The 22,257-nt window shown below is 39.4% G+C and overlaps 2 protein-coding genes across 2 annotated transcripts; one reads left to right on the forward strand and one right to left on the reverse strand.

The window, feature by feature from the left end:
- Positions 1 to 744: 744 nt before the first annotated feature.
- On the forward strand, positions 745 to 14,344 carry pcf11 (PCF11 cleavage and polyadenylation factor subunit). The gene is made up of 17 exons (XM_059351409.1): positions 745 to 1,094; positions 3,763 to 3,888; positions 4,239 to 4,421; positions 5,581 to 5,808; positions 6,173 to 7,158; positions 7,380 to 7,554; positions 8,295 to 8,691; positions 9,193 to 9,336; positions 9,864 to 11,191; positions 11,568 to 11,634; positions 11,755 to 11,880; positions 12,038 to 12,173; positions 12,560 to 12,743; positions 12,838 to 12,996; positions 13,176 to 13,268; positions 13,492 to 13,527; positions 13,612 to 14,344. The coding sequence occupies exons 1-17, from the start codon at positions 852 to 854 to the stop codon at positions 13,864 to 13,866; spliced, it is 4,866 nt and encodes a 1,621-aa protein (XP_059207392.1). The 5' UTR covers positions 745 to 851; the 3' UTR covers positions 13,867 to 14,344.
- Positions 14,345 to 16,077: 1,733 nt separating this feature from the next.
- On the reverse strand, positions 16,078 to 21,865 carry ccdc90b (coiled-coil domain containing 90B). Its single transcript, XM_059351723.1, has 9 exons — positions 21,608 to 21,865; positions 20,558 to 20,677; positions 20,009 to 20,112; positions 19,630 to 19,731; positions 19,461 to 19,502; positions 18,827 to 18,898; positions 18,171 to 18,224; positions 17,884 to 17,998; positions 16,078 to 16,898 (listed from the first exon to the last, which is right to left on the reverse strand). The coding sequence occupies exons 1-9, from the start codon at positions 21,657 to 21,659 to the stop codon at positions 16,843 to 16,845; spliced, it is 717 nt and encodes a 238-aa protein (XP_059207706.1). The 5' UTR covers positions 21,660 to 21,865; the 3' UTR covers positions 16,078 to 16,842.
- Positions 21,866 to 22,257: the final 392 nt, after the last annotated feature.

Raw genomic sequence — 22,257 nt, forward strand, 5'->3', positions numbered from 1 at the left:
AGAGACTTGATACTTAAGCTGCATTCCATTTACCTAAGAAAACCAGAAGTTGACTCTGGGAATCACAACCAAGGTGACCACGCCATAGTCCAAGTCTTAAAACCATTTCTTGTACTTTGCACTTGTTGGGTTAGCCATTGTTAGCAATACCAGTTGATAACAATGTATTGCCTGATATTTTGCGCACATAAACCTCTGGAAACATGTTTTATGACACACCCTTCTGAGGGCTTTGGTTCCTCATACTTTCTGAGTCGGAAGGGCTTATTCGAGCTAAAATTTGTGACCTGGAACTCTGGAAATTCTGACTTCCCACTTTAAATGAAACACCCTATTAGTTTTCACTTGTAAAACAATGACTTGGTCTGGTAGCTACACATTGATCACATGTAGGCCTATTACAGCATATGTTTACATGTTTGATTTTAAAAGTAGTTTATATCTTAAAAATAGATCTCCTAATGTAGTATTTAAATCCCCCAAACTACAGTTTGGAGTGAGACATGCTTTGGCCTCATGTTGCTGTGTTGGGGAAACATGTATTTCGTTATGTAATCTAAAAAAATGACTCTACTGCAATCTGATTGGCTCGTTTGTGTGGCTGTTATTTTGTCAAACCAATGAAATCGAGAGCCCGGTCTATTTTCCCTGAGATAAGCCAATGGGAGTGAACTGACGTCACATGACATATAAATCGTGTCATGTGACGTATGCGGCCTCCAGTTACAGTCGCCATCTTCTTGTCGTCGCAAACGGGCGGAAAACGACGACAAGGCGACGGCTGAAATAAACCACGAAACCGGGAGTTATTTTCTACCGAAGCAGGGCAGAACAGTTAGCTACATGAGTTCATGGACTGCCTGTTGATCAATGGTTATGGTATTTGTAAGGCTGGTGTAGGTTTTCCCGGGTCGCTCAGCTCAAAGATGGACGACAAAGCGGCGAGGGAAGATGCCTGCCGAGAGTATCAGTCCTCGCTGGAAGACCTGACGTTCAACAGCAAGCCGCACATCAACATGCTGACCATCCTGGCCGAGGAAAACCTCAACTTCGCCAAGGATATCGTCGCAATTATTGAAGCGCAAATAAGCAAGGTTTTTATAAATATAGAATATTTTCAATTTCAGATGTTTTATGTCTATGTATGTAGTCACAGAGGCCCAGTCGACGATGTGCTGTTGGCTATGTTAGCTACTAGCTAAACATGGCGGCTAGCGTGTTGTTACACGACATGTCACCTAGTTACGTTACATTCCGTTGTTGTTCTGGTTAGCAACACTACCGACTCCACTCTGTATGTTAAAGTGAAATCTTAGTGGTTTTAAATAATATATTTAGTTTGCTTCAAAGAATAAGATAATATCTTTGACCAGCTACTGTTTGTCGAAACTCGCTGCGCTGATGTGAAACTAGGTTTCTGACACATGGTGTGCAATAGAAGTGAAAATCCACCGTAAGATCTCTAACTTAACGTAATGGGAGGATAGCCTTTATGTTGAATGTCACTTCGTCACCCTGTTAAAATAATCGCCTAACTAATGTTTTCAAGTTTGGCAGGAAACACAAAAAACTTCACCAAAAGTTCACATGGTCAAAAAATTGCCCAAGTCACATTTTATTTTTGATTTAGGCATAATAAATCCGCGTAAGTCACACACTTGACATAGGCCATTATCTTAAAGGGGTAAAATCACATGATCTGATCAACTGAGGAAGTGATTTTAGTTAACCTCGGCTTCATCGTAATGCGACGGGGAAACTGTTTTTAGGTAAATTCATTATTTAGATTCTAAAGTATGAATTGGTCAAAGGTTCAGTGTTTTGTAAGATACTTAGCTATAATTAACTAAAATAACCACTGTAAGAAACAGACGTTACAAAGTGCTTTACAAGAATGTAATGGGGAAGAGAGATTAGAAAAGATTAATATATTTTTAAGTTTTTTCCCCCATGGATAATTGAGTTTAAGACTCCAAAATGAGCCACAAATCAAGAGAAAGCCATAGAAAATGTAGCTATTTTTCACTTTCTTTTCATAATATTTGATATACATTTTAATTGACGTCTCCAGGACTTTTGTGGTGCTTGTTTGCTGCTGTTGTTAACAACACCTTTCAGGCAGGGCTGCAGGATATGGGGGAAATTAAATAGGACGATATTTTTTTTAACCAAATTATAATAATGATGATGATCTGGTTTAATAAAAAGTCGTAGACAACAGTTTCAATATTAATATTGTTGGTTTACTTGGTGTACTATGACAATTTTCCACCCTGATTCAGTCTAGATGGCTAATGTGTTTCTGAAGTTTAACACAACCTATAAGAACAACAACAACTTTACTGAAGTTGATTTAAACAATACAATTGATTTATAATAATGAACAATCCAGAATTATCAACCAATAATGGCTGGTTGATATTAAATACTAGTCTGACACTACGGACAAAGTGAATGGTACAGTGATAACATGAAAAACATAATTCTTAAGGATCAGCTGTTTAGTTACGGTGGATTTTAACTTTCGCAGCCCTGATTTTTCACAGTTACTACAAGTATTTTGAGGATTCGTCACAGCCATTATCTTTTTGTCCCTTAGTTCAGACCACATGATGTTTTTCAGTCTACTTTATTGTTAATAAATTTTGCCGGGTAGCTATTGTTCAACACAGGAGACGTGGCCTCTTAAAAGCCCCCTTCACCTTCTATAGAAATGCATCTCAGTCAGCAGTTTGCCTCTGGTCAGTGTTTGCACTCAAAACAAAGCCTTGGTCACTTGATCAGATTAGAAAAAAGTTTCTCTGCATTAATTCTCTAGTGAATTTTGAATTACTGAAATGTCATTGAATGGTTAAATGTTATAATAAAAAATGTGAAATATGCTTTTTGTCATTTTTTATTTCCCAGTGTAATTTATTATTATGACTCTGGTTTACATTTTCTGACATGACTGAGTTTGACTCGGCTTTTTTGGACAGTTTGTTCAAATACTATTCACTCAGCTGTTGCTGCAGAGTTTAGTAATGGTAGAGTTAAATGCATTTTCTCAAACTAAATGCAAACAGGTCACTTGTGCTTAAACGGTTATTAGTGTTTTTTAAACAACTGAAGGGAGAAAAACTTGAGGGGTAAAACTTTCAAAGAGTGAGTTCATAAATCTCACTGGGTGTGAATCTAAAGAGAAAAAAACTTGCTGATGTTTCGTCTGGGTAAAGTACAAAGAGTGGTTTATGACAATAACCCTCTTTGGAGGTAAGAAAGGTTCCTGAGGACTGGACTCTTCCTTTTCTTTTTTTACCCAAAGTGCATAATGGACATGTTTTGTTTTTTCCCTGATTTGGAGGAAGGCTTCTTATTTTCCTGAGATGCAGCTTTATATACACTGAACTGACTGATTACAATTGAAGATGATGGATTTTCCTGCATATTTTCGGATCAAAAGCAGTTGTGGTCAAACTTTTAAATACGATGACAAAGGATTTTATTGGAGTATTTTTCCTCTATTTTATTTTTCACAACGAAGAACAATTTTGTGGACTGAGGACTGATTTTTTTGTTTCAATCCGATGTCACTCTTCCTTTTCTTGGCACTGACTTTATTTTTTGGCTTTTCCACATTTTGATTGACATATTTTTCACACAGCGGGTGGTGAGGGGGAGGGCAGACGGCCCTTGTTAATCCTGTCAAATTGTAATTTGTTCTGAAATGTTGGTTTTAACCCCTGTTGTTTTCTAAACTTGTCGAGTTCTCTATTGCTCCAGGCCCCATCTGCCGAGAAGCTTCCAGTTTTGTACTTAGTGGATTCCATAGTGAAGAATGTTGGAGGAGAGTACCTTGCAGTGTTTGCTAAAAACCTAATCACTTCATTTATATGTGTCTTTGAAAAGGTACAGTTCTCTTTGTGGCTATTTAGCATTGTTTAAAATTAAGCACTAAAGTTCTTAGCAGCCCACTTCACTCCCCTCCTGTTTGTTGTGTTGCTTGCTTTTTATGTGTGGTCTCCTGCATTCTGCTCCTGTGTACTTTATGCCATAATGTAGTCTTGCTAATAAAAGTGGGAGGGTGGGCTCATAACAAGCTTTACCATATTTAATTAAATTAATTCTTGTTCAGAATGTGCTAAAACAGTATTTGAAAGTATATTTTAGTGCTTAAAGCCTTTTGCTGTGATGCTCCTGAAGTGTTTTTAGTATTTTTTGTTGGTAGCTGTGGACCAAGTCATGTCCTCTGTTTGTAGGTGGATGAAAACACAAGAAAGAGTCTGTTCAAGTTGCGATCGACATGGGACGACGTGTTTCCTCTGAAGAAACTTTATGCGCTGGATGTCCGGGTCAACTCTGTGGACCCGGCCTGGCCTATCAAGCCGCTGCCGCCCACTGTCAATGCCAGCATTCATGTCAACCCCAAGTTTTTGAAACAGGTGTGTATATGCTACAAACTCTCATGTCAGAACACAGGGACTGTACTTTTGCTTTCTTTATCTTCAGAGATGTGTTGGTACTGGTTCTCTACCAAGGCTTTCAAGGTTACAATCCATTTGAATATTTTCCTTGACATTGCTTGATTTTCAACATAATTTGGTGTTTATCAACACAATCATGACCAAAATACACACTCAAATTAAATATGAACAGCTTGTTAAATAAAGTTTAACTAGATTGATTGCTGTGACTATGAATCAGTTCTGCAAACTTTGTTTTTAAATTGCATTTATAGTAACAATTGAGAAGAGATGATAATGGTTTAGAGTATGGAAGTATTTGATTTTGATGCTTGATTTCTTTTAAAAAGCTGTACAAACCCTTTGGTTTCATTCAGAGCTGGTTTGTGAATGTTTGAGCAGCTTTGGTTGGGTTTTTTGTTGATTGTTTCCGATCTAATTTGTTTCAAACTCTTGAACAATTTACATAGTTTTAATTTGATAAAGCATTATTTTGTATTAATAAAATTACAAAATATCAGTATTACTGCAAGTAGATTCACCAAGCATTGTGCACACTTTGTTACAGCCTTCCAGGTTTCTTAACATTAATTATTTACAGTGAAACATGTCAAGCTTTCACCTTTTTAGATATTTATTTTAAATAAGGAGAATAAATAGTCATAAGATGCAATAAAATAAATCGCATATTCTTATTGATTTGTTCTATCAAGTTAGCAAAAATCTGACCCTACAGGATTTTCTCCTTACAGGAGTTTCTATAAAGTATTGAAAGTTTAGAATATGGGAATATGTCTGCATATAGATATATGCCTGAATTTGAATATATTCCTTAAAAATATTATGTAACAATCCTATCATTATATTTGTTTGTTTATTGTTTCATCTGGCGCAATCTTGACTGACATCAGTACAAACATATTCAATCCCTGCTCAAAAACTTGACAGTTCATTAATACTAAACTTTTAAGGTTTCTATGGCCATTGTTAAAACGTGTATTGAAGATAAAGAAGAAAGTTTTGAAAATGGGTTTTAATGGTCGCAAGGCTGGATGAAGTGGACTATAGTTTTATGTTAAATAAAAGACCTCTTTGTCTCTTCTTTTTATGCCTCTGTCCTCCTTCAACGTGTCTCCAGTCTGAGGAGACGCCCTCTGTGCAGTCTGCCCCAGCTCAGCAGTCACCACCGTCACCACCAGCAGCTCCTGCTCCCGCTCCCGCTCCCCAGCCAGTTCCTGCTGTCAGCCAGTCAAGCCTGACCCAGGAGCAGCTGATCCGACAGCAGCTGCTGGCCAAACAGAAACAGCTTCTGGAGCTTCAGCAGAAGAAGATTGAGCTTGAGTTGGAGCAGACCAAAGCACAGCTGGTAGGACTAATGAGGGCTGGGTACAGTTCAGATGTAGTTAATTCGTATTCCAAAAGTATTTTTCTTTAAATTCTAGATCGCCATGAATTTATCTCTTATTTGCGGCCATATTTTTGCCAGATTCATGCTCCTAACAGTTCCCTATATTTTCTGATAAATTTAGGTAAAACAATATAATCTGTATGTTGCCGGTTCCCATTTGTTTTAACTTGATGTTCAGCGTGTGTTATAGGGCTACCAAATAGTTTAAAGCTTCATCCATACAGGGTTCCTATGTATGTCAACATTTTTTAGATTCTAAATATAGAAATTCTCTTTCCACTGAAACAAAAGAAACAACAATGATTGTTCAATATGTTTGCAGGCTGGTGGATTTGTGGTACCGACTTCAGTCTCGACTCCAGGAGCACAGAGCACAGCGTCAAAGCCCACCAGCCAAACTGCTCCTGTGGTCCGACCCTGGATCCCTCCTCAGACAGACACTAAGCCGCCCACTAGAGACCCCCGTTTGAACCGCACTGGACCCCCAGCTACCGCCCAGCCCAAAGAACAACCGGTTGGGAAAAAAGACGGCCACAACACAACAGGAAGTCCTGCTCTGACACCTGAGAAACCCACCCGGCCAGACAAGGTCAGGACTCCAAAGAAAGAAGTGTTGGAGGAGAAACCCAAGACCAAGTCTCAGTCTCCAATGGCCAAAATCATCCATAGTAAAAACAAACAGGCTGAGCCTGAGATTCTGAAGTCAGCTGATGGCACGAAGAAGGATCCGAGGCTGCGGAAACGTACGCAGGACAAGAGTGGAGAGGCCAAAGACGATGAGATGAAGGAGAAGAAACGATGTACCGACAAGAAGGAGAGAGAGGAGGCTGCCCGGGGTGGAGATCCTCAGAGGTTCAACAAGGGGAAGCTGGTGAATGGTTCCGTGCCCAAACACGACCGTGAGGACTCTACAGAGAAGATCAAGACAGGAGGCAATGCCAGGACACATGCCAGGAAACGCACCCGCTCGCGCTCCAGGTCTCGCTCCCCCACTGCCTCCCCGAAGAGGAAGGACAGGCGGTCCCCCAAGAGCAGAGCCAGGAGCAGCTCCTTATCCCCTTCGCCGTCTCACAAACCTGGTAAACCCAGGAGGATCCGCGCAGATGAAACTGAACATGGCAAGCCTGGCCGAGAGGACCGGCTCGGGCCCAAGAAGAATCAACCAGAAAGCAGAAGGTCAAAAAGGCCGGCGGAGGACCGACACTCAGAGTCCAGAGACTCTCATTCTCCACGGAGCCACGATGGCGGCAGCAAGGATGTCAAGGATGCTCCTCACCGATGGAGGAGCGGCTGGGAGGAGAACAAACAGTGAGTCTGTCACTTCATTTCGTATTTTAGATTTTATCCTGTTGTGTCCAAAAACATTTCTGATCTTGACAAACCTTTAATGAGAGGTGGTATGATTTTTGATAGACATTTCTTCACAAATGTGCTTCATCTCGCCCAGAGAACAATTTCACCAAAGGAAATACATTTTTTAAGATGCAAATAAGTTAAGTTTACAACAGTACTCTGTGTATCCTTTTCAGTCCGAAGCCACCAGAGGAGACTCATGTGAAGCCCGGACCTCAGAGGCACAAACAGTACAGCACACCGGCTCGGCCCACCACCCCCCGAACCCAGAAGCATCGACTCAGCGTGGATGCCAACCTGCAGATACCTGAAGTCCTCAACTCAGCATCCAAGAAGGACTTACTCAGAAGAGTACGTTACACTGCTCACTCTGATTTACTATGGGCCATTTTTAAAAACCTTATGTATAAAGGACAGCCATTATTTATATCCAACACTGAAAATCAACAATTAACTTTTTTCCTTCTTTTTTATATATTTTTTTAATCAAATCTTGATATATCACAAACACAATTTAAAAACTTTTTTTTCTTTTATACATATGTTGGAAATATTGTTGAGGACTTGTATTAAGACATGTTAAGGCATAGATGTAAATAGTGGAATTACATCTATTCTTTCATTGTTGTAATATCTAGAATCTATGGATATGCAGATGTTTCTTATTTCAAACTGCTTTTTCAGGACTCAAATACTTGCTGCTGCACCAAATGGTTTATCTGCATCAACATTTTTTTACTTATTTCTCGTCACATTTAGTTATGTACAATGGGGAAAAAAACAAAAAAATGTATATGCTCGGGGTTGAGAAAAATCGATAATAAATCTAGAGGTGTGTCCTGTTTAGTGACACGGTTTGATATAATTAAAGTCACTGGGACACATTACATCAAAGTTATTGGGAATAAAAAACATGAATTTTCTTTAAAAAAAATTACAAAAAAAGAAGCATTAAAATCCTATGTGAAGAGGTATGTCAAAGGTGTGGATACATTGTGATTTAAAATTTTAGTCACAAAAAAATGAATACAAAAGGACTTTTTAAAGCTTTTATAGTGGTCAGGTTTTTTAAATTAAATATTTCTCTGCAGGCCAGTAAACGTCTGGAGAGCGGGGAGATTTCCGAGGAGGACTTCCTAAACATGGCACACCAGATCAAACACTTCTTCCAGTATCAGGAGGAGAAGCAGCGCACTGACGGCTGGGACGATTCTGTCGACTTCACTGCCAAGAAACTGCTGACCACACCGCCCTCGGCTCAGTCACATCCCCATGAGAGCATGGATGCGGCACAGCTTTCATACTATGAACACAAATCCAAACTGAGGAAGACACAAGTCACCCGCAGAGCCACTGGAGAAGAGTGGGAGGGTGAGGAGAGTCCGGAGGAAGGTGAGGAAGCAGGAAAGGGTGAGAAGACGGGCAGTGGCCGCAGCGCCGGACACCCGCCATCACATAAATACAGCCGGGCGCCACGGGACAGGCAAGGTGAGTTGATAAGTTGAATGACAAAAAATGTATTAACAAATAATATTTAAGGCAAACATGTCAAGTCAAATGAGAGGTTTTGGTAATTTTCTTGGTAATGAAATTTGTTTTAAAAAATGAAGGGAAAAAAATACCGTAATTATAATAATAAAATAATTTGTAAATTTCAAAACAAAATAAAAAAATAGCAATAATAACAGTAATGCTACTTTTACATCACCTGGAAAACATGAAACATTTGTTAAAGTCAGTCTTCTGACATTAAACCATTATATATTTTTTTGTTCAGAGTTTTGAATTGCTACAGTGAGTGTTTGTTGGCTGGCTGGGGCGTTTTCACTTGTTTCTGAAAGATAGCCTTGTTATCAGATCATTATCCGTACTACTTTGCAGTGTGTGCGGTTGTTGCCCTCATAGTTGACTTCTGGCCTTTTCGTACAATCAACAGGAATAGAAACGTTTGGAATTGATTCAGAAAAGTAATTTTTATGGCTTTTGCAGATGAAAGGCGAAGTAAAGAGCGTGAAGAGGCACGGCCTCCTCTTGGTCCTATGATTGAGGAGTACAACCACGGCAAAGAGTTCCCCACTCTAAAGGCTCTACCAGGGCTTCGCTTCAGGAGGAGAGCCGACCCTAGAGAGCCCAGTGAGTCCGCTGCTCTGAACAGATCCATGATAAAACCGGTTTTAAATCTGTCTTAAAATCTGTGAAGCCAAATATTATCTTTTATCTGTCGTCTTTATCCACAGAGAGGTCAGAGGTCAGGTTCTGGAGCTGCGGGTTGTCAGGGTCTCGATCAGTGACACTTCAGCAGGGTTAGAGACTCTTCTAAAGAGATCACAGTTTACACATTTATTTAGGAGTTAAGCTCACACGCTCACCCTAAATTATTATTATTGAAATAATAGAGTCAGATCCAATTCACCAGGAGATCATGACAGTTGTAGTCAGTAACTAGTTAGACAGGAGACGAGTTTAGGACGGTGAAAGTTAGTTTGGTCCTTATTTAGATCTGCTCTCTGTAGTTTCAATCTCAAGTAACCTCAAATGAGATGCATCTCATACTGTTATTTTAAGTCCAACACCTTAAATCATGAGTAAATGTCACAAGATGTTCTGAGGTCACTGACTGTCAGTAAAGGTCTTCATGAGTTTATATCTGCTGTTTGCAGGTGAGAGAGAGTGGAACTCGCCACTGACGGAGCGGCAGCGTTTTGACGAACGTGAGGAGCAGAAGAAGAGCGGCTACGACGCTCCGCGGAGGTATGGCCCACCTGCCGACCCCCGACACCCTGACCCTCGGAGGCCTGAGGGACCCCCACCCTCTGGCACTGTGGTCCACAGGAACTGTCCGAGTCCAGCCAGTCTGGATGCGCCAGCCCCCAGGTTTGAACGTGAGCGCCTGTCGCCTCTACACCAAAAAGACTCAGCAGAGATGAGCCCCGTCCCTCGCTTTGAGAGCCCCAACAGTGAGCACTCTGATGATGGGCCCCTCAATGTAGATCCCCCCGCTCCTCACCCTCCCCCAAAATCCATTCTTAAGGTGCCATCCCGAGGTGGGCCGCTGACCTCTGTCAGACAGCACAGTGACTCCCCGGGACACACTCCTCCTCACGATGGAGGACACCCCCCGTCCAGGTATGATGGGCCCGGACACATAGGCCCCTCTAGACCACACCCTCCAGGGTGGTATGAAGGCAGTGGTGCAGGCCGTTATGATGACTCATCGCGGTTTGAACCTGGGAGGTTCAATGGTGGCGGACCACCTCATCACAACATGCCAGAGAGGTTTGATGGACCTCCCATGTCTCATGGCCCAATGAGAGGTGGGGATAATATTGGGCGGTTTGACGGCCCGCCTCACCCTCAGGTCCCTGTGAGGTTTGATGGTCCCATTGGTCAACAGCCACCAGTGAGGTTTGAAGGACCAGGACATGGACCAGGTCATTTTGAGGGCCCTATGCAGCGGTTTGACAGACCACAGCGCTTTGAGAACAACATGGCTCCTGGTCCTGGATCTGGACCAATGGGCTTCCAGCAGCAGCGGCCCATGCGTTTCGATGGCCCTCCAAACCAGATGGGCCCGATGAGGTTTGATGGCCCCGGTCCCATTCGGTTTGAGGGGCCTGTTCAGCCAGGACCCAGGTTTGACATACCTAACGTGCCTCACCAGGGTGGGCCCCCTCTCTACGAGTGTTCCCCTGGCCAACAGGGGCCCCTGAGGTTTGCTCCCCAACACAACCTTCAGCCCCCCATGAGGCCGATGGGCCCGCCCATCTATGAAAACCCCATTGCACCTCAGCAGAACTTTAACATGGCCCCCCAGCGCTTCCCAGAACCCATGAACCCTCAGTTCCCCGCTGGGCCAATGGTGTTCCCTGCTCAGCAGAACCTGCAGCCAGCAGGAAATTTCAACATGCAGCCAGCACCGCCATTCAGCCAGCCGGGCCCCGCCCCATTCTACAACCCCGCTGCCCCTGCTGTGGGCATGCAGCCGCCGGTGAGTAACACACCTGATGATCAATAACTTGCATGTACAAAGTCTTAAATATTTTGGTTTAGGCACCTTGAACTTTCAAGGTGCCTAAACCAAAATATTTTTGATTGATGTTTGATTAATGCTTGAATTTTACTCTTGGCAAGCAGCCAACAGTCTTGAGAGTTTGTAAATTGCTCAAAGCGACAACAAGGAATTTTTAACTGGTTCTTTAAAAGTATCACTTTAATATTATTACATCTATGTGACCTATGTAAAAAAAATTGTCTGTTATTCTTAAGGTAATGCGATGCTTGTGATACCACATTCTTTTGTGTTGGTCCCAGTTTGAGAGCCATTACACCCCTATTATATACATTCTGTATGAACTTGTTTGCAGGTTAACATCTTGGGAAACCTCAGCCAGCCCTTCCTGCCTCAGAACCCAGTGCCTTTTGGACAGCAGAGTAAGATAATTGTCCAGATTTTTTTTTAAAACAAAAAACTTTGAGATGCTAATTTTTGTGTATTGTGTGAATCTCAATAAAGAAATTAAGTGTTTCTACTTGGTTTATGTTTCCCTTCAGCTCCACAGGTTGCCACCGCAGAGAACCACTTCGGTCAGGTTGACGTCAATGACCTGCTGTCCAAACTCATCTCCAACGGCATCATCAAACCCTCGCAGCCCGACGCCGTGCCTGCCACCAGCACCGGCAAGTGGACCATTCTGATGCATTTATTGCAGCTGAGAGATTTGTTTGAACCTGATTTTTGTTGAGAAATGCTGCTGCTGTCTTAATTAGGAGATAAGACCTTTGACCTTGTATTTACAATATTAGCTAAAATAACTTAATTTATCTATTTATCCAGAACCTACTTCTACGCCTCCCATAGCTGCCCCTGTGGTGGTGGTGGAGGAGGAGGAAGAGGAAGTGGAGGAGGTGGTGGAGGATGATGATGATGATATCCCAGACCTCACCAGCTTCACTGTCGATGACATGAAACAGTGAGTAAAAACCAGACTTTAACCCCAGTGTGTCTCTGTCAGACAATTAACTATTCTGATAACCGATTGCCAAGAATGTCAAACATTCTCAGCTCTGACAATATGAGGATTTGCATTTAATCTTAGTTCCATATCATTCTAGTATCCATTTTTTTAGTGATAGAAACAAGACATATCCAACAAAGCCTCTCAGAGGAATTTGAAGAGCTTTCCAACATTAAATATAACGCATACAATAACTTCCAGGTGGGGTGAAACTAATGAAAGCCATATATTTCTGTTGTTTTTGGAAAACACAGTCAGTTCCACAGAGTTCCAAATTCTTTAAAAACGGATATTAGTATTCTGAAATTTAGGTCGGTAATATAATTTGGTTTTTTTTCCAGACGTTATGAAAGTGTGGTGACCAAGCTGTACTCAGGGAACCAGTGCTGCCTGTGCAGCATGAGATTCACCGCCGCTCAGACCGACATGTACGCCGACCACCTGGACTGGCACTTCAGACAGAACCACGCTGGCAAGGTCGCCAGCAAGAAGATCACTCATCGCCGCTGGTACTACGGCCTAACGGTGAGAACACACGTTTTCTACCTACAGAAAAATTACAGTTCTTTGTTCTTCAGTCCTGATGTTAAAATCATCTATGTTTTTGTGTCCCGATCAGGACTGGATAGAGTTTGAGGAGATCGCCGACCTTGAGGAGCGAGCGAAGAGTCAGTTCTTTGAAAAGGAGAATGAAGAAGAGGAGAAGAAGAAGAGCCAGGCGGCCGCGAAGGAGAAGGAGTTCCAGAGTGTGAAAGCCACCAAGGACCAAGTGGGAGAGGTGAGACAGGAAAAATGACAGATGTTTATTAATTGTTTTGTATTAATACATGTATATTGTAAATCCATTTTCACTAGTTTCTCATGAGTTTCTGAAGGTGAAATGATGATTTCCAATAATATAAAACACCATGTGAGGGATCATAAAAAATGTGACATGTTTTTTTTCCTCTCCTGCAGTCGTGTGAAATCTGTCAGGAGACATTTGAGACATACTGGGTGGAGGAGGAGGAGGACTGGTTCCTGAAGGATGCCATCAGGGTCGACGACAAGGTACAACACACTGCCATCATCAAGACTAATATGGGGGGCTAAAAATGTCTAGATAATAAAAAAATATTAGGAATCTGAGAACTAGTGGTTGAAAAATAGTAAAATATTAGAAAAAAAATGTAAAATGTCCAAAAAAGTATAAATAAAATGTCTAAAAAAATATAATGGGTAAAATGTCTGAAAAATATTAGTTAAATGTATCTGAATGTGTTTCTCTCCACAGAACTTCCATCCCGCCTGTTTTGAGGATTATAGAAATGTAAGTACAGATCAATTAATCTTATACCAATTAATTAATAATTAAACTTTCAGATTTCTGACCTCCTACCATTTGTCTCCACAGTCATCGTACCTCGACGTCACGCCATCTCCCAACAAGGTGCTTACTGATCACCCGCTGAGCGGCTTCATAAAGAGTGAAGAAGAAGAGGAGGGCACTTCCTCATGTGCTGTTGCTGCTGCCGCTGCTGTTGCTGCTGCCTCCACCTCAGTCAAACAGGAAATGGATACTGAGGCGAGCGAGCTTCCTGATGTGAAAAAAGAGGAGGAAGAGGAGGTTTTAACAGAAGAAGTGCAATGTGAGGAAAACAAACAGTAACACAGTGCTGCTCTCAGCTTCACTTTTTCTTTGTTTTTTTAAAGGAAAAAGTGTTTTTAGCGTGCGGAGGCAGGGTCCTCCTCACCTACAATAACTTCAATACATTTTTGTATTTGGATTCTGCACGACCATTTCAGGTCTGAAACTGTTTATTATTAAAAGAAATGCTTTGTTTCCTTTGGCTCAGAGATGTAAATGATTTAATTTATAAATTAAAGTATTTTTTGGTATCTCTGGTGTAACAGTGATTGAATCTAACAGCTGCTGTTTGCTGCCTGTTACAGTCTGTAAATAGTTGAATTGATTGACGGGTAGTTGCAGGTGTTGAATTGTTTCTGGCTGCGTTAAAGGTAAGCATCGTCTGATTGGACGACTGAAGACTCCACCTGCTCTTCAGGAATCATTTCTCCGGAGGATCGAAGTCGTCTATTTCTTTTTGCTTTTCTTTGGTCTTCAATAAAAAAAGAGTCTGAAACTTGTTTGTGTTTGTGTGAACGGTGATTTTGAAAACGTTGATGGTCGCAGTCTTGTTTATTTAGGTTTCAAAACTAAAAATAAAGTTTTAGTGGAATTAATTTTTTTGTGTTGGTGTTTTTATTTCATGTGATATTTTTTCCCCAAAAGCCTTAAAAGATCAAAGTCTTAAATGATAGGCATTATAACATTATAGTTCTCTTGAGAAAACGAGTTTTGTTACCTCAAGGTAATGGGATATGAAAAAAGTGGTGCATCAAGCTGACCTTAATTATCCAGTTTTCAAAATAAGTGTCGAGTTTGTAAACAAATTATTTCTGTAACAAAAGTTATGCCTGAAAGCAATACACATTTTGATTTTCTTGAGATAATGACAATAGAAAAAATTGCAAACGGCTGTTCTGGACTTAAATAAGATGTAAATCTCCTTTTTTCCCTGCCCGGCAGCTCGCACATGGCGTTCAATGTGGAAAGATATTATAATTTTACAGAGCAGTGTGTTTCCTGCCTGGTAGTTGATACACATGTAATTTTTAACAAAATCCCATCTGAACATTTTTCCTGTTTGTTTTTTTTTTTACTCTTATTAGGGCCCGAGCAAGCAACAATCTGCGAGGTCCCTATTGTGTTTCGAATGATTTTTTTTTTTCTTCTTCCCAAATGATCGCATTTATCACTGCCTGAACATACCCCAAAACTCATGAAACTTTAAATATAAGTCACACCTGGCGAAAAATTGTATAATCTATTGTCATCCTGAATTTCCACCATTAGGTGGCGCTATAATATGGCTAATAACTCCCACATACTTTATCGCACATTCAAAAACCTAATATCCACGCGTTCACTGAGTTGTGCTGAATCTTGTGATATAGGCCACGCCCTTTTTTCGCATAGAGTTTTTTTCCGCAAATTTGCAAAGTGTCGTAAACATACTTTTTCGAACTCCTCCTAGGCAATTTCATCGTTTTGCACCAAACTTTGCACACAGCATCTATGGACCCTCATAACAAAAAGTTATTAAAATAATTTTGATAACCCAAAGACATTTACTCAAGTACTGGACTTAAAGTAAAACTTTGAGGTACTTTTATGTACATTTTATGTAACTTTATACTTCTACTCCACTACATTTTGAGACATATGTTGTACTTTATATTCCTCTACATTTAGCTGACTTTATTTATTTTTTTGTTTCTTTTTAATTTTTTAATTTTTTAATGTTTTAATTTTTTAATGTTTTAATATTTTTAATTTTTTTATTTTTTTCCGCTTCTGCACATGCGCGGAATTTCTGGATTCTGCCTATGCGCGGCCTCGTTGTGCTTCTGCGCATGCGCGGTTCCTGTGCTTCTGCACATGCACGCCTTTTTCCGTTTCTGCGGTTTCTGTGCATGCGCAGTGTCCAGAAAGGCAGCGCATGCTTTCATATTCATTTCACATTCATATTTGGTACCATGGCCACACTATAACACTTAAGGCAATGAAATTCATAGGGGTGGTATAGACTGGTCCCTGTAACGCACACACCCCGACGGCAGCATGCGTGTACTGCGAGGGCCCGTTCAGTACTGCTTGTTTTCTATTTTATTTCATGGTTCCTTTTTTTCCACCAGGTTTCTTTATTCTTTTCATCCTTCCGCTACCCAGTTAATCCTGAATTTCCTGCTTTGCTCCCATTTTCAACATCTTTTTATATAATAAAAAAAACAACACACACACGCAGTTTTTTTCTTTTGATTTAAAATCTTTTTTTCTTCTTTGAACATCACAGGCGTCACTTGTAGTCCAACAGATAAACAAAAGTGTCAATAAACAGCTCCAAACGTGAAACTCAAACATACAATGTTTTTACATTGTAAACATGCAGTCAATCAATAATGAAATCAGACTCAACACTAAACAAACACATAAAAACAAAAAATGGAATTAATAGTCATTTATTGTTCTGATATGTTTGCAAGGCAACAAAACCATCAAATATAAACATATTCTTTCAAAGGGTCAATTCACCCAAAATATTTCCAATAGTGTTGTCTCTTCATACATTTACTAAAGTACTTGTACTGTAATGAAGTATTTCAATGATGTGCTGCTTTATATTTCTACTCCACAACATTTCAGAGGTAAGTATTTAATGTAGGAAAATTATTTATATGATTTACTTAATTAAAGTAGCAATAAAACAATTTAAGTTTTACAAGTAAAAGTCAAGCTTTTAAAATCATTAAATCAAGTAAGCCTCATGGACTGAAAGTATATATACGTTACTTACATTCTTCTGCATAATGAGTACTTTTACGACTGATGCTTTCAGTACATTTTGCTGACAATATCTCTGAACTTCTACTTAAATAAAATTTTACTTTAAACATTAAATTGTGACATTTTTGTAGTAGCAGGAGCAACACATTCTTCAGTCCCACAGTTTACAGTGTTGGGTTTTCACTTGAGCTACTTTGTGTTGCGTAGGAATATTAAACGAGTGCATTTGTGGATCCTTCACCTCCACAGCCGATAGACTCCCAGAGCGATGGCGAGGCAGGAGAACACAGTCGCTGCAGAGGAACACAGGAGAGTTCAACCAAAAGCCCACAATTTAACTTCACTTCTGTGTGCTAGTCAGTGGTGGAAATAAAAAATAACTATACATTTACTCAAGTAATGTACCCTCATACAAAATGAGGTACTTGTTCTTGAAGTATTTCTATTTCATGCTACATTGTACTCACTATACTCATACCATACAGACTAATAATGCAGAATTATAATTTAAAAAAAATAAATGACTGTCTAATATTATCAGTGTTGGGTGTGTTACTCAAAAAAAGGAATGTATTACTTGTTACTTTCATGCATTATATTACTTGATTACTCCCTGCAGAAAGAAATTTACTTTTTCTTGTTACAGAGTATTTCTACACTGTAGTATCAATATTTTTACAAGAGTAAAGGAGCCAACAAAGACTGTCTGTAATCCGTAAACTTAAAGGACTGTATGTTCTCCTCATCTTCTCCTTCTGCTATACTGAAGCATCATCCAGCCCATCCTCACATACTGCTCCTCCTGCTTCTTCAACACCAAGTTACACTGCTGCTAAAATAATCGGACTCCCAACACCCAGTCTCACAGAACTGAACAACAGGGCCATCTCAAGCATTGCAACCACAATAGAACAGGACATTACACACCCACTCTACCAACCAGCACCTCACCCCACTGCCTTCAGGTCAGAGGTACAGAACTATAAGGTGTAAAAGGGCTCGCCTTGGAAAAAGCCTGATCCCTGCAGCCATTGCTGCTCTAAACAAAAGAGTGCGATGGACACTGAGTGGATGTTTATTTGCCATGTAATGTTTCTATGTCATGTGTTGTTTGATGTTAATGTTGAGCGTCTGTGTTATCTGTTGAATGTACAATGATGTGAAAATGAATTTCCCCTTGGGAACAATAAGTCTAATCTAATCTAAAAGATCTGAGTACTTCTTGCACCACTGTATATCAAAGTTTGTTTATTATTATTGTTTAATTTAGCCCTGTACCTGCCATGTAACGGACCGTCTCCAGTTTGAGAGACTCCAGGACCGTTTTGAGCGACGCCACCTGCAGGTCGATGTTCTTGTTGATCTCCATGTTGTCGTGTTCAAGGTCGGCTTTCTGAACACAGGAGACACACGGGCTAATGTCATCAACCAGCCACATCATCAACCAACCACATCCTTAACTGCTTAATTACCAAGTGAACAATGCTAATGTACTGGGGTTACTTAGCTGTGAAGCTAACCAAACTATTTATCCTAACTGTAGTAGTATTATGCAGTCATTTTACCTTTTGATGGAACTCTGTACTGGCCTCCATCATCTTCTTCTCCTGTTCAGTAAACTGATAGAAAATTAAAAATTAGCACTCTTTTGAAAAAGCCTATATTTGTTAACATTTTGTCAAGTTCGTACCATTAAAAGTATGCAGAATTATCAATTAGAATTAGAATGATCTATTAGCAATTACCAATGACTACTGAGAAACATGATCATTCTCAGGCAAGGAACTTCTTATTTTCTGTGATTTCTAAGTAAGTTTGTGGACATTTATTCTGAATGGCATTCAGAGATAACGTTCTCTTCGAGAACTGTACATCTCACTGATTCTTTGAAAAGTGTTTTTTACATCTGTGTATTTAGATTTTACAGATGTATTATAAATTGCAGCAGTCAATGCTTACTTTACCTTACTAAAAACGTAATTCACTGAATTGCAGAATGTGTTAAAAAAGCAACTAAATCCATCTAGGTTGGTGGCGTTTCACTTACACATACCTGCTGAATTGCATCAGTGATGTGTTCACCAAACTACAGTCAGAGTGTGAATGTCTGAACTGAGCTGAGTGAAACAATTCAAATCAGAGACAATGATTTGTGATTTGCACCTCTGCAAAATAGAAATAACTAACTTCCTGTTGCACTCATCTCTATTCTTTGTCTCACCACGTCAGTGATCCTGCTGTGCTCCAGGTTGATGTCCAGTTTGGCTTCTGCTCTGACTTTCTGACTCTCCTCCTGAATAAAAACATGCACAAACTCATAAAATCAAATACATCTGGGCACGGAATAGAATTTCTGTGAAAACACAATGCAGTATAGTGCAGGCTGTACTACATACGAGAAAACTTTGTGTGTGCTGGTGCTCCACAGCATGCAGCTGGTGCCTTGGCAACCCTGAGTCCACCACTGACTGAACGACTACTTTCACCTGAAGTCTTATAAACAGTGATGGATATGTCCAACCACTTAGGAACTTTGAAATTACGAAAACACACGGTGAAAATGAACATATCCATTTGATCAAATAATCATCTAGTGATATTCTCAGGAGCTTTAATGCAGAAAATGTATATTTTGACACCAAGATTGACCTTCTAAGTGGCTTGGAAGATATTCTGGTTCTCATAGATTTTATATGGTTGCCATCTCCGATCCACAATCTTGATGAAGTGGCTCCCACCAAAAATTGAAACCTATGGTGATAGAGAGCATGTGGAAAAAATTTGGTGCTTTTGTCCAGCGTGTTCCCTTTATTTAGCTAAGCCGCCTGACTAATAATATAAAAACACCTTCTGACCTTCAGTCTGTTTTGTAGTTGCTCCAACTCCCGCTTCATTTTCTGGAGGAAAATAAAGAGTAAGAGTCATTGGTCAGGTTTAAGTTAACTGAATAACCAGTATTGATCAGTTTCACATTAAGTGTGTAAGATGTTATTGAAGATATAAAATATTAAAGTGTTGTTGTACTGTGTTTTCAGATCGAAGGTTGGCAAAGTCACTCTTCTCCAGGATCACCATGTCCTTCCTGATGGAGTCCAGGTGAGCCATGATCTGTTGCACTGTGATTTCCTTCAAAATGAACAAAAGTAATCATTAGGACACTTAGTTTTCGCTGTTTGTTCTTCTTTTATTTCATGTCCAGTGGTGGAGAATTATTCAGATCCTTTACTGAACTAAAAATACTTATACCACACTGTGAAAATAAAAATAAAAACTATCATTTTTAACTAGGTGAGATTAACTTTGATTTTGAACGCAGAACGTTTACTAGTAGCTGATAATTTTCCCAGTGAAGTTTTAGTAAGTTTACTCTTTTACTCTACTTTTATTTTTACCATCCTCCTACCTGGTGGGATTTGGTCACCATGTCTTTATAAACGATGTCCATGTTTGCCGTTGCCAGAGTGACGAGAGCTGAAACTATCAGCTCTGCCTGACGCTTCTCAAAGCCTGCACAAAATAAAAACAATATGTTGGTATGAAAACAGAGATTTTGGGCCATTTTTTTATTCAGGAAGTCATTTACAAACACACTTTCTTGGATTAATAATTTCTCAGGAAAAAATATTTTTTGTTTGTTCCCTTATTTTAAAATGGGATTTTTTTTTAGCAAGACTGAAAGTATGCCGAATTATCTATTTGGAGCTCTAGTTTGCAGTGGAATCAAGGATGTACAGACAACTATCACTGGAGTTCTGCATCATTTCTAAGATTAATGGACATTTATTCTGAAGGGGAACCAGAGTAAAACCTAAACTTGGGGGTATTTGGTTGGAAAATAATTTTCCGTTGCAAATGTCTCACTTTCTCATAATTTATCAGGAAATTATAAATATTTACATATAAAAATGTATTTAAGTGTTCAGATTTTTCTCCTTCTTTTCAGTTTTCTCACCGCTGCTCTCCAGCTGCGTCACCATGGCGTGGGAGTCAAAAGTGAGTTTTCGCTGCTCTAGAGGTTTTAATTCAACGTTTCTCAGGTTGAAGGTCGCTGCAGGTGCTGAGACATGGAGACCTGCAAAAACACACATTTTAGCCTAAAACTGGAAAAGTGAAATTCACTGAAATCTATGAGCAGCTGCTGGGTAGGGTAACTCAGTTATGGCAAACATTAAAATCATGATCATTTTGGTCACAATTTACAAATTAATCACATGATTACTCCTTGAATTTGGGAACTACATGCACTGATTGAAATTTAAAATTTTACCTACCTGTAAAATATATAAATCTATCATAAATAATAATACAACTAAACAAAAAACGAATGATTAAATAATTAATTAATATTGAATAATATATACATAAATAATATATACATTTAAATAAATATAAAAAATAATAAGGTCAAAATAAATAGGATTAGCTAAGTCTAACGTTAATTAATTTCTGTGATTAATCATAGCCTACATGTCACTTTGCCTTGCAATTCCTTGTATTTAGTTGCTCTTATAGTTGATATTTTCATTTCTGCTCTTACATATACATAGTTGTATATAACTGTTATTTTATTTATTCTTAGTCTTTATTTTATTTAACTTCCCTATGTGTATTGATTTATTCCTGTCTTTATGACTATTTTTACAAACCAAACAATCAACTGATTAATAGAGAAAAATAATCAGCAGATCAAGCCTTAATAAAAATGTTATATGTTAATAGTTAAAAATGAGACCCACATCAACCAACTACAACGGTAAAACCCTGCTGTTCTATTATTGCATAAGTAATAATAATGTAATGATATCATAATAGTGTAACAGTCACAGCCTGGAATAGATTTACACCCCTTACTACATCAACTAGCCTACATTTTCCTGATTATACTTACATACTTTTACTGAAGTAACATTTTGAGTGGTATTACCAATTGATGTAATGTAGCCTTATGAAGTACAGGTTTGAATCATAGACTGTATATAAATTAACCTCTAAACTGACTCACCTCTCCATGTACCGACCCGCCGGAGGTGACACCGCCGCAGCAGCGCGTTCATCCCGGCGCAGGCTGGTGTGTTTATGAGCGTCACTAAAGTTTATTTAAACAGTCAAACTACTGAAACAAACTCCAGTTGATGTGAACAGGTTCACTGTACAGTTAGATCACAACACACTGCGAACAGACCGGATACACTTATGACATGGAAGTTCAACCAAAGTTACTCGTCCTGATGCTGCATTCACGGGCTGTCGGAATTCTTAAGACTTTGGTCACAATAAAAAGCTGTAGCTATATCGTCACCCTGTTAAAATAATCGCCTAACTCATTTTTTCAAGTTTTACAGGAAACACAAAAAACTTCACCAAAAGTGTAACATATGACATTTATTGATCATTTCCATTAAAAGAGGATGTAACAAAGGATGGCTATTGGCATAGTAATAACACTGTGTGTAAATTATGTAACTTAAGAGAAATAAATTACTTTTTGAACATGCCTTTGTGACTTAAGCAAGATATGGTAACACTTTATTTTGAAGGTGTCAAGTATCATGAGCATTAATGTTACTTCAAAGTGTCAGTAATGTTCATGACACATCCCATGTCATGTTTATGACATGCTCATGTCACTGTTATGTAGACACCTTAGAGTAA

Source organism: Centropristis striata, chromosome 15, assembly GCF_030273125.1.
Source record: "Centropristis striata isolate RG_2023a ecotype Rhode Island chromosome 15, C.striata_1.0, whole genome shotgun sequence".
NCBI classification, from domain to species: Eukaryota; Metazoa; Chordata; class Actinopteri; order Perciformes; family Serranidae; genus Centropristis; species Centropristis striata.